The sequence below is a fragment of the Dipodomys ordii genome, unplaced genomic scaffold (assembly GCF_000151885.1).
Source record: "Dipodomys ordii isolate 6190 unplaced genomic scaffold, Dord_2.0 Scaffold68, whole genome shotgun sequence".
NCBI lineage: Eukaryota > Metazoa > Chordata > Mammalia > Rodentia > Heteromyidae > Dipodomys > Dipodomys ordii.
Window position 1 is genome coordinate 1914913 of NW_012267284.1, and position 16209 is coordinate 1931121.

A 16209-nucleotide genomic window follows, 5' to 3' on the forward strand; every position below is an offset into this window, starting at 1 on the left:
TCTGACTGCACCAGGCTGGAGAGCAGGAAGGGTGAAGGGTAGACAAGTGGAGAGGGCAGGTAGTTGTGGAGCAGAGGGAAGGGAATGCTTCTTCCTGAGTTTAAAGTTTTTCCTGCAATGTCTTTGTGAAAGTCATAACTTAAATCTCTAGGCAATATTCACATTCTATTATGTTAAAAAATGAAATCCAGCATTTAGTTGAAAAACCAGCAAGTTGAAATAATTTTATTGTTAAATTTCATAGAGCTCATAAGCTTTGTAGATTAAGATAATGATGATCTTCAGAACATGGGAGCACCCTGGGTATTGGGAATCCTACACATGCCGCACGGTGCATCTTCATGGGCCCCCACACTCAGGCCATTCGACTATGACTTTTATATATGCCCAGGAACTAATTGAACTGCTTTAGACATTTCTAACTGTGGTGGGACTGATGGTTATTACTGTGCTACATGGGGATGTGAGGTAACTGGGACAGGCTCTTGGATCATGCACGAGGGCCCTCCCTATCCATGTCTGGCGAATCAGGACCCCCAGACTTGCCTCGAACCCCCAGCGTGGCCAATGCTATTCTTACCAATGTAATCCTGTTAAAATAACCTTTACAGATGAGGGAAAAGGATAACTAATTGGGAGGTGGGTCTGCCATTAAAACAAAAAAGGGGGAATCTGTAGAGCACATGGGCACCAAAGATGGCTCTAAGAGGGAGTTGAGTGGGCAGAGCCCAATTTGGTTTACGTTCAGTGTGTAACCAGCCCGTGGAAACTTAGGTGCATGATAGGGTGTGACCTTGACAGTGATTGGTTCCTCCTCCTCCAATGCCATGCCACTCAATGCTTTTTTTTTTTTGCTTTAAAAAAGGCCTGCTCTGTGTTAATAAATGAGCTTTCCTGCTTGAAAAAAAAAAAAGATAATGATGATCATTGTGAAGGTTAAAATGTGTGACTTTAGCAAAGTATAACTATGCCATAGTATTGTGAAATTTATATAGTCAATCTTAATAAAGAAATATTTGGAGAAAAAAAGTAAGTTGCTAAAGCAAAAATATAACAGTGTTTCAAAAAATGATGAAAGGTTATTATCTAAATGACAAACATGGCTATTATAACCCCTTTAGACTTATGAGAATTGTGTCAGTGGGTGAGGAAAAGCAGTTGCACTGGAAAGTTCCATGTAAACATGAATAGCCAGAGTGAGCTTGTTGCTGTGTGGGAGATGGGAGAAAAGAGGCCAGCAAAGAAACAGTTAACATGGGCCTTAAAAGGAGGCCAGCAGAGCCCAATGAGCAGGGCCCGAGAGGCTATAAAGCCGGCCCTGTGCCAAAGGCCCAGACGGCTCTCACTCTCAGAGCCTGGGAGGGTGCAGAGCGCTCTAGGGAGCCCTCTGGCTAGAAGGCAGGCAGGCAGGCAGGCAGGCTTCCCTTCCTCCGAGGGAGGCTTCCTCCTCCCTGCCTGCTGCTTCTACACTCCCATTACCTCAAGCCCCCACACTGTGCCCAGGGACCCACTGGGACAGTTAAGTGCCGGGTGGCCCTCCAGCAAGCTCCCAAGCGGGAACATGGGACGGCTCTGCTCAGAACCCAGATGTCTCCGGGAGACCCAGCCCTTGGCTCAGGTAAGATTTACATCCTTGCAGTGGGCCCTGCACCCTACTGCCTGGGGGGCTTCCTGAAGCCGCTGTCTTTTGTGGCAAGGGGAGAAGTATCCACACCCCTCTTCTAGAGGAAAGTCACCAGGGATTGTGGCCTGGGATTGGCCATCCTGGGTGTGGACAACAGGGGCTTTATGTGTCTCTAAAACACAGCAGACAGTGGAGCCTAGCATTCTGCCCACTCTGCCCAAGCAGGAAGGGGTGTCGCTTAGAGAGCTGCCTGGGAAGGGGGTGTTGCAGGCCCTCCTGCAGAACGTTAGTGATGACCAACCAGGCTTAAAACAAAATGATACCAAGTTGTTGGATGCCCTCTTTGTACTTGTAAGTGCTGGCCAGCTTCTATGAGGTTGCTGTGAGAGGGGAGGTTCACACAGGTCCTCAATCTAAGACCACCCCATTCCCATGTCAGTGCTTGTGTTTAAGCTCCTCCTCCTTCATTCAGCAAGTTCAGGTAGTGTAAGAAAACAAATGTAAGCCAGGGGTCCTGCTTTAAATGCAGACTCTTTGCAGGATGCCCACAAAGACAGTACTGGGAGCAGATTTTAGGATTTTAGAAGGAAAACACAGAAACTTTTACCACCACAGATGTGGGCCACCTAGTGAGATCTTGGGACAGTAGTGCAACTGTGTAAATCGCTTTTGAGCCAGGGATGGTGAATAAGAACCCAAAGCAGCCCAGCACCGGTGGCTCACACCTATAATCCTAACTATCAGGAGGCTGAGATCTGAGGATCATGGTTCAAAGCCAGCCTGGGCAGGAAAGTCCGTAAGACTCTCATCTCCAATAAATCACCAGAATACCGAAAGTGGCGCTGTGGCTCAAGTGGCAGAGCACTAGCTTTGAGCTGACAAGCTCAGGGATAGCACCTAGGCCCTGAGTTCAAGCCCCATGACTGACCAAAAAAAAAAAAAAAAAGAAAGAAAGAAAGAAAAAAAGAAAGAAAGAAAGAAAAAAGAAAAGGAAGCAAGGAAAAGAACTCAGGTCAGTATGGTGGATTGGGTGACATGAGAGGCTTTTTTTTTTTTCTTCCTGGGTCTCCCTGCTTCCTTCCTGGCCCTCTGGCTGACACACAGACTCTGCCCATGCCGTGTGGTCCTGAGAACACTGCAAGCCTGGGTGCTGCTCTCGAAAGTGGCAGGGAACGCCCTCCCCCCCCCACCTCTGAGTCCTCCTCCCTTGCCCAGCAAAGCTTATCTACTTAGTCACAAAATGCAGTGGGAAAATACACTAGGTTTTAGAGTAATGCATTAAAAGACTAAATAAAAATTTACACATTCTTTTTTAAGATGTGGGTCTCACTAAAGTTGCCCTGGCTGGTCTCAAACTCTTGAGCCTAAATGGTTCTCCAGCTTCCAGCTCCTAAGTCTCTCAGATTACAGGATTGTACCACCATGCCTGGATAATTTCTCAAAACAGTAACTTTTTCTTTTTTTTAAAAAAAATAGACATGGAAATAGAACCTAGGGCTTCAAGAATGCCAGACAATGCTCTACCAGTGAGCTACACGACCCAACAATGACCATTTTTATTCCTTCTTCTATTTATTATCCTATGTGTAAAGAAAAAAGTTTTGTTTCTGGCATCCAAACTCAGTCCTACCATTGGTAAAAGGGCTTTAATGCAAGGGAAAAGACTGTTCCAGTTCCAGATTTCTAGATCTGCCACCTTTCAGCAAAGCTGGGTTCCCTTTCTCCTGTGTCACTTCTCTCTCCCACAGCTGCTGAGATAACCCTATTTCCTGTCCCATCCAACAGTAGCTCACCAGGACTCCTGCAGCTGGAGGCTGTGTCATACCATCTGTTGCTGTCTGACTGCTAATCCCGCACCATGACTGAGCCTGTCCCTACCAAACAGCCTGCTACCAGGGTTGCCCTCAGAGGAGGGAGCCGGACATGTCCACATTTGCTTCTACTTCTGCTCAGGGACATCTCCCCACCACAGTGAAGCCAAGACTCCCTGCCTTCCCCCATGCTTCTGTGATGCTGCCCCATCTGACTTCTACAGGCCTGTGCTACTCGATGGCCTAATCCTGTTCTGTGTGCCTCTGGCAGGTTCTCAGACAGGGACACATGTGCCAAGTGCCCTGCTAGCCTCTGGACTGACAAACTGTCTCCAGGCTCTTCTACAGCTCTTCCTGCTGGACAGATGTCCAGCTCGCATTGAAGGATGGAGCCATTGCTTCACACTGATTTTTGTGACTCTCTCAGCAAATCCTGAGAACCCACAAGAGCCATGGATGTGACATCTCCAGCCCACACCGTAGGTGTGGGGATTCACCTGGGCAGTGCAGAGTCAGGAGCCAGCAACAGTACGTCCCCAGCCCTCAACCTGTCCCACCCGCTGCTTGGCACCGCCCTGGCAAACCAGACTGGGGAGCTCTCTGAGCACCAGCAGTATGCCATCGCCCTCTTCCTCTCATGCCTTTACACCATCTTCCTCTTCCCCATCGGTTTTGTGGGCAACATCCTGATCCTGGTGGTCAACATCAGCTTCCGGGACAAGATGACCATCCCTGACCTGTACTTCATCAACCTGGCAGCCGCGGACCTCATTCTGGTCGCTGACTCCCTGATTGAGGTTTTCAACCTGGACGAGCAGTACTATGACATCGCTGTGCTCTGCACCTTCATGTCCCTCTTCTTACAGATCAACATGTACAGCAGTGTGTTCTTCCTCACCTGGATGAGCTTTGACAGGTACATTGCACTGGCCAAAGCCATGCGCTCCAGCCTCTTCCGAACCAAGCACCATGCCAGGCTGAGCTGTGGCCTCATATGGATGGCCTCTGTCTCCGCTACCCTGGTACCCTTCACAGCTGTGCACCTGCAGCACACGGAGGACATCTGTTTCTGCTTTGCTGACGTCAAGGAGGTGCAGTGGTTGGAGATCACATTAGGGTTCATCATCCCCTTCGCCATCATTGGACTCTGCTATTCCCTCATCATCCGTGTGCTTGTCAAAGCTCATAAGCACCGGGGACTGCGGCCACGGAGGCAAAAAGCACTCCGCATGATCTTCGCCGTGGTCCTGGTCTTCTTTATCTGCTGGCTGCCAGAGAATGTGTTCATCAGCGTCCACCTCCTGCAGCGTACGCAGCCGGGGACCGCACCATGCAAACAGTCCTTCCGCCACGCCTACCCCTTGACTGGCCACATTGTCAACCTGGCGGCTTTCTCCAACAGCTGCCTGAACCCCCTCATCTACAGTTTTCTGGGGGAGACCTTCAGGGACAAGCTCAGGCTGTATGTGGAGCAGAAGACCACGCTGCCGGCTCTGAACCGCTTCTGCCATGCCGCCCTGAAGGCAGTCATCCCAGACAGTGCCGAGCAGTCAGATGTCAGGCTCAACAGTGCAGTGTGAAGAGCCCACCTAAAAGGTAATCGCTCACACCTGAGCTGGGGGCGGGGCAGGAGGGGTGGCCTCAGTGCCTCACAGTCGGTTACCCCTGCTGGGGAGCCATGTTCCACTCTCCTGACTTCATCCTGACTTGTCTCAATCTGTGTCCATGTGCTCACAGCTGAGGGCCCTGCTGTCTGACCTCAGGGGGCCCAGGTCCACCTTGCTGCCTGGCTCTGCCTCCATACACTGTGCCCCCAGTGGAAACCATTCTGCCACTGACCAGTGCAAACCCAAGATGGGGGTCTGCTTGTGTTACAAGGCCAACCTGCAGCAGGAGGAAATGAAGTCTGGAGACAGAACACACTCAACCAAACCAACCCAAACTGGATACATACTGCAATGCCTGTGACGTGGGAGTTCGCATGCATGGGCTGCCAGGGCACTGGAGGCCCTATGAGAACAAAGTGTTTCACACCAGAGCACAGGGAAGGCAGGACAGCATGCCTGCCTGCACCACCAGCCCGCTGGGTGGCAATTCCATGAATGTGAAGGGCAGTCTACAGAGTGCTGTGGTGAGATGTCCTGGCATGTGTGGCTGATAATCTGCCTCTCCAACGATGATGTCACAAACCGATCAAAAAACCAAAAGACAAACTAATGGTGGCTAGTGCTGTTTTGTGTCTGTCAATAAAATGTAGTCATGTGCTGATACTCCAAATGCTCTAAGTTGTTGCTCCAAGGGTAAGATGAGGCAGAAAAAGCACAGCCCTAGGTGAGCTCCTTGCTCACGAAGAAACAACACTGTGTTACAAAACCCAAGGGCCATCCTGCAAGGCCAGCATCCAAACTGCTTGGCACTTTTAAGATGCCAGAAAGGGTGTTGTCTTGTCTGACACTTGTGCTGAATTGTCTCTGGGTGCTAAACTTTTTTGTTGTTGGTGGTGGTGATGGTACTAGAGCTTGAACTCAGGGCCATTCATGAGCTTGCTAGGCAGAGGGGATGGGGAGCAGTTCTACTACTTGAACTATACCCTCAAACCTTTTCTGCTTTAGTTGCTTTTCAAATAGTGTGTCACAATTTTGCTAGGGCCAGCCTTTGCCTATTCCTACCTATGCCTCCTGTGGGGCTGAGATGACAGGTATGTATCCATATACCCAGCTTTTATATTGAGATGAGGCCTCACTTTTTGTCCAGGCTTCCCTCAAACTATGATCCTCCCGATCCCTGCCTCCTGGGAGGAAGGGTTAGAGGAGGATCGCAGGCATGAGCCACCATGTCTGGCCTAGGATGCTTTTTATCAACCACCTTTGCAGCCACACGTTGGTATGCAGAACAGGACTGGCAGAGTTATGGCTAGGAAACCTGATGGTGATTTTTTTTTAAGACATGTGTTTGACCCTAACTCTCCATTGTGACCTCAGTGCTGGTGGGAGGACAAGATGTTCCAAATCACAGACAAGGAGGCAGGGTTGAAACTACATGGGGTGCCAGCTCTTCACCCTTCATCCTACCTTGAAAAGCAGTGATGCACAGATGCCCTAAATGTGTACAAACTGGAGATCAACCTGTTAACTTAGAGCTGTGACAGGAGGGGAAACAGACAAGGAGTGACAGAGTTTCCTATCTGCCCTTCTAGAGGTCCTCCCAGGTCTGGGCAGCCTGGACAGTCAGGTTGGCCGAGGCCACTGTCTTGCTCTAAACCCTGCTAGCCTTTCTTTAGGCCAGGGCAGAGGCTGTCCATCTGGATGGCTCTGCCCAAGACCCTGCTTACTGCCCAGGACAGATGCCATATACTTTGGTACCACCTTCTGCCTGGGAACCTGGCCTTAAAGTCCCAGCAGGTGGGGACCGGAACAGATCCCACCATAGTAAGAACTGTTTAGGGCCAGTGGCTGAATGGCAGCTTATGCCCAGGGGAGCCACAGAGCGTGTAGGCAGCTAGACGGCCAGGGCCTCTGAGGTCTCCCTCACCCTGTCTGAGCCCTGGAGCTGAGGTCAGCAAGCCCAGCAGCTTTTAGAGAGCCCGCCCAGCCCTCCTGGCAGCATTTGTCTGGAAGCTGAAGCTTACTTCATTATTTTTGGCACAAACCCCACAAGATAAAATCAACTTTTAATTGCCTTCTTGCTTCCTGGTAACCCAACTCTCTTCTCTGTACTAATGCTGTGCAAACCCTACAAGGAGCTGGAGCATAACTGTAAGTGCCCAAGGCATGGTTGGTTAGCACTGAACTAATTCCAGCACTTTCCTTTGTACTGAACTCTTGACTCACCCCAACCCCTCTATCCCTGATCAGGCCCCGGAGAGAAACAAGGGCAGGCAGTCCCTTAGCACTCCCCTACAGGACACCTTCAGTCCTAAAGGAAGTGGGGAGGAACCCAGCCAAAGCCCAGTAGGTGGTTCCCTGCAGCTCTGCAACAAGTTGGTGAACTGTGATTGAGCACCTGAGGGAACCTGCTACTATTCTTGAACTCAGAACAGGGTATGACCAGAGGTGGAAGAACCTAAGGAAGGCGGGGGTGGGCAAGAACTCCATGAGAATAGTGGGATGTACATAAATGTAGCAGTTTAGACCCAAGACTTCTGACATAAAAAGGTGTCTGCAGGTGCATGCACTTGTATGTAAGTGTGCTGGGTCCAAGCATGTCTGCACTGTGTGCAGGGCACACGCAGACACAGACATGGGGACTCACACATCCCCTGGCTCCACCCATTAAGTCCAGAAAAGAAGGGGAGCAGCTGCACAGGCCCAGTGCCGCTCTCTATAGCCCCCAGAGAACGTGGCTGATTCCAGCAGGGCAGGGTGGTCACAGGTACACCTGGAACACAAGGCCCTGCAGGTATGGAGGCTTAGAGAAGATGATAAAGTGACATGCAGAGGTCTCATGAGGCAGCCCAAAAGACCCAACTGGCCAAATCTGAGATGATTTGATCATTCGTCCAAATTGCTAAGAAATATGAACTACAACGTCTCAAATAAGATCCCACAAGTCCATTCCAATAATAAACAGATAAGTAAATCTAATTTGAATAACCAATAATTAAACAAGAAGAAAAGACTGTGAGCAGTGGAGGGAGGGGGAATTCTGCCTGGGGGTGAAGGAGAAAGGGGTTCTGGAGACAGAGCTCAGGTCAGGCAGGAACTCCCAACGAAGGCTGCATTTGGGGGCACAATGAGGAGCAAGGCACCCACAGCTCACACCAGCTTCCACAGTGGGCCAGTCCTCACCCTGTGATCATGTTAACATCACTCAGAGGACAGATGGAGTCCAGACATGACCCCAAGAAGGGCAGGGTGCCTTCTATGTGCTAACCTAGCCCAATCAGGAGCAAAGGTCAGAAAAACCCAGATGGTGAGGAGCCAGAGTGCACCACATATGTCAGTGTCATCAGAGGCAAGGCGGAGTGGCTTCCAGACCAGGAGAGGAGAGTGGTGACAGTTAAATGCAATGTAGGTTCCCCAGCATCCGGAAGGAGAAAAAAGCAGCACAGACCTGGGTGGTCTAAGAAGACAAATGGCTGCAAAAAGCATAGAAGTGGAGTTGGAGTGCTAGGGAGATTAACGTCAGCATGCATGTTCGGTTTTGGCACATTGGTAACACCATTGGACATCACTCACTATGAAAGAACAGCGCTGACAAGCTGCCACCTGAGTGACCCTTGCATACAATACACATGGTGTGAGAAGCTGGACCCAGAGGGCCACATACAGGCATAGGTGAAGCCAAAGGCAGTGCATGGCTGCTGGGGACTGTGGGGAGGGGAAGGACATGTCTACCAATGAGTGAGGAGTCCATTTGTGGATGAAGCCAACATCCTAACATTACAGTGCTAGTGGCTGGCTGTCTAATTGCTAAAACCACAGGAGCATACTTAGCAAGCTACACCTCAATAAACACAGGGTAAACATGGCTGGCCACATCTCACCGCTGGCCTTCTTGGATGCTCCCTTGCTCAGTGCTGCATAAATGCCACTCCAATAGCACCTTTATTCCTCTCCACAGTAGTAATGAAGTATGCCTTTGAAGGGAAAGAGTTAAGCTATCAGAAGCCCTAGAAGCTGTCCTCTAACATCTACTGTAAAGCTGCTAATTAAAGTTTTCTCTGCTTACTTACTGCCCGGCAATTCTAGCTTTTTTCACTCTTCCACAGTGGGAGCTAATTATTGAGGGTCTCTTTTGATATTCTTTTAAATTAAAAATAGTGGAAAAGAACTTAGGTAGGAATTAAAGCTGAATGCAGTAGATTGTCCCCTGGTATCATGTGACATGGCGAAGAACAGTTCTCTGCAGGGACGCTATCCATGGGGAGTAGAGGGGGAGGCACTGGGGGGGTTCATGAGCACTCAGGGCCCCCGTACTGACAAGCTGGACCTCCTTGCCTGCCACATGAGGCCAGGTGCAGGAAGGAAGCCAATGGTGGCAATCACTTACTCAGAGTGGGACAATGTATGGGAACTTGAGAAAAGGGGTGGCACCCACAGCAGTCCACAGCACTGTACCCTGAGGATCAGCTAGCCTGTGACCTGAGCAGCAAACTCACCCACAGCCTTGGTCTACCAACCAGTACACTCTGAGCAGGAAAAAGTGAGGGAAAAGGTCCTGTCAGAGGGGGATAGGTACAGGCAGTCACAGCACCTAGTCTGAGCAGTAAGTCTGACAGCCAGTGTGGCCTCCCAGGACAACCTTAGGCTGATACAATCACTCATAAACACACAGGCGTGTGCAAACACAACTGCCCTCAGCGTTTGCCTACACCAGTCCTGGGTATGAGAAAAGCATCATTCGCTGAGCTACTCAGCAAGCTGCCATTATCCTCTGGGTGGGGAGCCCCTCTGTGAACAGGATGTCAAACGCCACAGGAACACAGAACAAAAGGGCTCCCAAACTTGCCAGTGTTCCTACGCCCTTACCCAGGGTGGAACCAACCAGAAACTTATCACCAGAAATCAGCTGCTGGTCCTGGAGCAGCCCCAGCTTCGTGCAGGGGGACAGGCTCTGCTGAGCGCCAGTGAGTGGAGGGGAGACATGTCAACAGTGAGGGCAGAACAGAGGGGGCAGCTACTTAAGCTGTTCCTGTCCTTTCCTCCCTCTAACTCCTCCTTGGAGAACATGGCCTGGACTGGGTTTTTAACGTGGAGCCTCATTCGTGCTTGCTAGGCAGGATTCTACCACTTGAGATACGCTTCCAGCCCTTTTTGCTTTATTTTAGGGATAGTCTCAGTTTTGCGTGGGCCAGCCTGGGCAGTGTCCTGTGGGTGACTCTGACTAGGCAGGACTGCAGGTGTGTATCACCATGCCCAGCCTGGGCAGCTTCTAAAGTGCCCAGTCCACTTTAAGCCTGCTCTCCAATTTCCTAAGCGGGCAGGTTTCCCTCCGGGACATGTGTCTTCCCCGTAGCAACCTCAGAGCTTGGGAAACAAGGATAATGCCATGCTCACAGGAAAGTTCCAGCACAAGGCCCTAGGAGTAATGGCCTTCCCCTGCTGAAAGGACGCAAAGGGCACAGCTTATCCTTGGGGCCTTAGCTCCTCCTCGGTTGTCACCAGAGGTGAGGGCCCCAGGCCTTAGGAGGAGATCAGGCCAGGAAAGTGACAACAGAGGGCGGAAGTAACCATCACCTGCATGGGACATCTGGTCTTTAGACAGGACACAGAGTTCTCTGCTGACTCAAATACATCCAGTCCCCAAATGACCATCAGGACAGGCTGCATCACACTCCCCCACCCCCCACTTCTGTGCCACCCACAGAGCTCAGGCAGCCATAGCCAAGGCTGGCTGAATCTGGAGCAAACAGCCAGTCCCAGACTCCAGTCTCCCGGAGGGCCTGAAGGTGGCCAATGCCAGACCAGCCAGAAAGCACCCAGGTACCCAAAACTTTGTAAAGACAGAGAAATCCTGAAAGGACAAGAGAACTCCCAGGGCATTTTCAAGGAGCAAGCTTGATAAAGCAGAAGTCAATGCCTATGTGTCTGATGGTGCCTCACTCTACCCCACAGCATACACTGCATCCCCGGGGCTGCTAACTCTAGTACAGGGAATAGTAAGGCCCTCTCACTGTTACCCAGGCCTCTGACAGTGTACATACATGTACTTCTGCATATATGCAGACACACAGACATGCACACATACATATACACAGGCACAAAACACATAAACACAAAGAAGCTGGGCATGGTAGCATATACCTGTAATTCCATCATCTGGAAGGATGGGATAGGAGGATCACAAATTTGATTCCAGGCTAAACTACATAGTGCAATCCTGTATCAAAGTAACAACAAAAAGACACAGATGAACAGGCATACATGTTCACAAATGAACAGACTAGGGCATAGAGACACACACATGCACAAATAAGCACACACAGACACACACATATACCAACACACCCATGGCCACGATGAAATGCTACTTACACATGATATTATTAAAAAACCTAGGGAAGGCACTGGTAACTCACACCCATAATCCTTACTCAGGAGGCTGAGATCTGAGGATCATGGTTTGAAGCCAGCCCGGGCAAGAAAGTTTAAAAAATTCTTATCTCCAATTAACCACCAAAAGGCTGGAAGTGAAATTGTGATTCAAGTGGTTTAGGCTTGAACACAAAAGCTCAGGGACTGTACCCCGGCTCTGAGTTAAAGCCTCACAACTGATCAAAAAAAATAAATAAGAAAAAAAGCCTGGGGGCTGGGAAGGTGGCTCAGTGGTAGAGTGCTTGTCTTTCATGCATGAGGCCTTTGGTTCAATTCCTCAGTTACACATAAGCAGAAAAAGCTGGAAGTGGGGCTGAGGCTCAGGTGGTAGAGTGCTAGTCTACAGCTGAAGAGCTGAGGGACAGCGTCCAGCCCAGGCCGAGTTCAGGTTCCACGACCGACAAAAAAAAAAAAAAAAAGAAAGAAAACAAAAGAAAAGAACAAAAGCCTGGCCACCCCACGTGCTATAAGGAAACTGCATTGTGTGCTCTGCCACTGAGGCATCCAGTGGCATGGTCAGGATTCAGGGGACAAGGGATGGTTCCTAACAGCTGCATCCTGGGAGACTCCCTCTGTTGTAGGCTACACGTAGGGAAGTGATTCTAGGGAACAGAATGCAGCAACAGGCATAGGAGTCACCTCTAGAAGTAGCTTTGGTTTCATAATCTTACCCTCTCTCCTGCTCTCCCACTTAGCTAGGTCAGCTGTCAATGGAGATGCCCATGTGGCAAGTGTGGGCGGCCCTGGGCAACCTTCCCTGTAACTTTGCGAGTCAAGGACCCCAATAAGACACACCTGACACCAGAGCAATTATTAAATCTTGCAGTCACTCCTCAGCTTCTCTACTAAGACCCTAAGACCTGAGACCTGCCCCAGGTATGGGGGCCTCCTGAGCATGTCTGGAGATTCCTGCAATGAGGGTGTCCATTGTAACACTGTTTGTAACTGCCAAAGCCTAGAAACAACTCAAGTTATTAACAGGAATGTGGGAAATCTGTGGTGTATGCAGCCTCAGAATAGAGGGAACAATCTAGAGCTATACACAGCACGTAGCCAAAGAAGGTGAAATACAGAACCTGATGCATGCTCCACCTCCATGCATGTAAAGTTCTAGTGTGGCACTCAGGACTGACATGGGAACAGCACCCTGCAGGGAGCAGGCAAAGAAGATGCTGACACACAGCGATACCTCTTAGCTGGTGTCAGATGTCTGCACTTGGCTAGCTATGGTGCTTGCATAAATGGGGGCCCTCTGTAGCCCACAACTACCAAGCTGACAGGAGAAATCACCACCAATGCCCAAACACAGGCTTACTGCTTCAGTCCCTATCCTGTCCTCCATATACTTATCTTTAAAACCAGGATGGAAAGAAGAGCCACACTGCCCTGCCCTAAAACCCAGTAGGGTGGCAGGGAGCTCCCCGTTGGGGGAGATGAGAAGACTAGAGGTGGGTGGTGGATGACAAGAAGCCATCAGGTAGAGCAGGAATGGAAAAGAACAGCATGGCTGCCTACCTACCTCTAAAAGTCATCAGCCGGGGCCTCAGGACCCACACACCTGGGCAAGTTCCCACAGCTATGGCCTGACCCCTCCTGTCAATGCTTCCACCTGAGGGGAGGTCACCAGCACAGTGGTTCAGGAGCTGACCCTCTCACCAGGCCCAACCACTCAGTCCCCAACACCTACAGACACCTTGAGTATCCTGCTTCCCTTTGCTCCAACCTCCCCTTCAAAATGCTGCAGTTTAATCTGTCAGGAATGAACACAACATGTGTGCTATAGCTTGGGCCCCAATCTCCCTGGCCCCCCGGGGAAGCCCCTGGGCTGGACAGTGAGGGCTCTGACCCAGCCATGATGGCAGTAATGGGTTCAGGCCCAGGCGTCTGCAGGGAGGCAGTGGGAACTCAGAAGCGACAGGCCACTGGACACGCCACTGAAGGGCACAGGGCACCCTCCTGCCTGCCTCCTCTTCCGTTAGCTCCCAAAGATGGGTGGGGAGCCCTCTGAAAGTGTGAGCTAACACAGGCCTTTCCTGCTTTCAAGTTACTCCACTCGGACTAAAGGCTCACAGACACCTCCAACTGAAAACACCAGGATTTGATTTTCAACACTGCGTTTGGGGAGATATCTACCTGCCACTCCCTGCACGCTCGCTGGAAGCCACCCCTACCCATGAGTGGGAAAGGAGGGGTGCTGCAGCAGGCTGGGCTCTGACACAGGTGCTCTATCCTGCACCGGCGGAGCGCAGCAGTCAGGCCTACAATGTGGAAGCTACAATGTGGAAGGCAACTCCCCAGATTCATTGTCTTAAACAAAGTCCTATTTTCTTTTTTCTTTAAAAAAAAAAAAGGTGGGCTGGGAAGGTGGCTCAGTGGTGGAGTGCTTGCCTTGCATTCATGAGGCCCTGGGTTCAATTCCTCAGCACCACATAAGCAGAAAAGGCCAGAAGTGGTGCTGTGGCTCAAGTGGTAGAGTGCTAGCCTTGAGCTGAAGAGCTGAGGGACAGCGCCCAGGCCCAGAGTTCAGGCCCCAGGACTGACCCAAAAAAAAGTTCCCAAAAGCTGTGTGATTATCAGGACTGATCCAATTCTCAAATCACTTGCGTGGATAAATTGGTGCTTATACTGTGTATTTGTCTTGAGGAAGAAAGACCAAGAGTGCCACATATTAGATTTCTTACCAAATACAAACTAGAAGGAAACTCAATTTATATGCATAGAAACATTGCTAACCCTGCTTCTAGTTTCAAGCGCATGGTCCCTTTTCAGACATGCTGGCGACTTGCACCGGAGGGAACCGATGGAAACAGCTACAGCTGGATCCAGGAGGCAACTAGGGACTCGGAACTGAAAGCCCTGGCACCGGGAACCCGGACAACCTGTCAGGACAGGCTGCAGCCTAGCTTGCAGGCCAGGAAGGGCATAGGAAGCCCACCAACTATATGAGATACCCCAAGTGGGACCCCCAAGCTACACATGCAGGCAGACATATGAGCACAAACTAGGTGCACGTGCCCCATGTGTCACTCACCACTCTTCCAGAAAGTGAGTAACTCTTTTTTTGGCAGTACTAGGGCTTGAACTCAGGGCCTCATGCTTGCTAAACAGATACTCCAATATTTGAGCTACAAATCCAGTCCTTTTTGCTTTTTCTTTTCTTTGTTCTTTTTTTTTTTTTTTTTCCAGTCCTGGAACTTGAACTCAGGGCCTGGGCTCTGTCCCTGAGTTTCTTTTGCTCAAAGCCAGCATTCTACCACTTGAGCCACAGTACCACTTCCGGCTTTTTCTGTTTTCATGGTACTGAGGAATCAAACCTAGGGCTTCGTGCATGCTAGGTGAGCACTCTACCAGTAAGTAACATTCCTAGCTCCAGTTTTTCTTTTGGGTCAGTCTCAAACTTTGATCCACCTATGTACACTTTCCAAGCTATATTATAGATGTATACCACTACGTCTGGCTTATTTGTTCAGATACCAGTCTTACTTTTTACCCAGGCTGGCCTCAAACTTCGATCCTCCTGATCTACACCTCCCATGGATGAAACGTCTTTCTACATAAAGTATGTGGATACCACACACAGGTCATAGGGGTGGATGTTTCTGTGGGTGCCCAAATGACCTGCATTTCCAAGTGCCTCCTGGCCCACAAGCAGTGGCTCTGTGAGCCTCGGCCACTGCAGGCCACCATTGTTGGCAATCCTCTGCACATAGTCACACAGGCAACGAAAGCCAAGTTTGATGGTGAACCATTGAAGGAACCCCCGCATGGGCCAGGGTGAAAGCTCCATCTTGGTGGGTATCTCAGATGCAAACCGTGAGAGGAATAGTAGCTGTTGGTGAAGCGGGAGTTATAATTCAGTAGGCATTAGCCAGGCACTGGTGGTGGCTCACACCTGTGAGCCTAGCTACTCAGGAGGCTGAGATCTGAGGATCACGGTTCAAAGCCAGCCCAAGCAGGAAAGTCCATGAGACTCTTATTTCCAATAAACCACTAGAAAACCGGAAGTAGTACAGTGGCTCAAGTGGTAGAGTGCTTGCCTTGAGCTGAAGAGTGCAGGGACAGCACCCAAGCCCAGAGTTCAAGCGCCACGACCACCACCAATAACAATAACAACAATAACAATAATAATAATAATACAGGCGGCAGATTTCTAGAAAACAGGCAGTGGCCAACCCGTGCTACAGTGGCTACGAAGCAAAGCATCTGAGAACCACAGAGGCTAAGGAGGCCACCCTCAAGTGACCCTAACTTGCATCTCAGCTCGCTGTCATCAGGTTTGTGCCAGTGAGACTTAATGAGGCTGGAGTTCCTAGTGGGAAGCCAAGGCTTGGGAATTCAGCCCACAGTTTCACTTGTGGCTTAATGTTTAAGAATGCAGAATATTTATGGCTCACCTCATGCAAGTACTACCAGCCTCGTGGAGACTGCACACACTACTTCATGGAGACTGTCCTTATGCCAGAGGCAGGACACAGGAGTGCCAGGATTCACCCCAATCCAAAACTTGTATTGTGGCTCCCTGGCCCATATGGCCAAGGCCGGCACCTCCAGGTTGGCATAACTGTAGGCAGCAGGGATAGGCCTCTGTGTGGCCTGGGGAGCCCAGCCCTGGCACAGGGCTTCCTCCGCCCTGCACTCTGCACAGGTTCTGTCAGAGCTGACTGGGGTGGCCCATGACCACTGTGTTCTCCTAGCCAGCCCACAGAGGTTGCTGTATTTCCTGAGCAGAGGTGGGGCT

General features: G+C 50.4%; 2 protein-coding genes across 2 annotated transcripts in view; one reads left to right on the forward strand and one right to left on the reverse strand.

The window, feature by feature from the left end:
- The window catches only part of LOC105990856 (chromosome unknown open reading frame, human C7orf50), a 103825-nt gene that overhangs the window by 66246 nt on the left and 21370 nt on the right, over positions 1 to 16209 (reverse strand). The window lies entirely within an intron of this gene.
- Gper1 (G protein-coupled estrogen receptor 1) lies at positions 1376 to 5102 on the forward strand. The gene is made up of 2 exons (XM_013023485.1): positions 1376 to 1618; positions 3410 to 5102. Exon 2 carries the CDS (start codon positions 3888 to 3890, stop codon positions 5013 to 5015), a length of 1128 nt encoding a protein of 375 aa, XP_012878939.1. The 5' UTR covers positions 1376 to 1618; positions 3410 to 3887; the 3' UTR covers positions 5016 to 5102.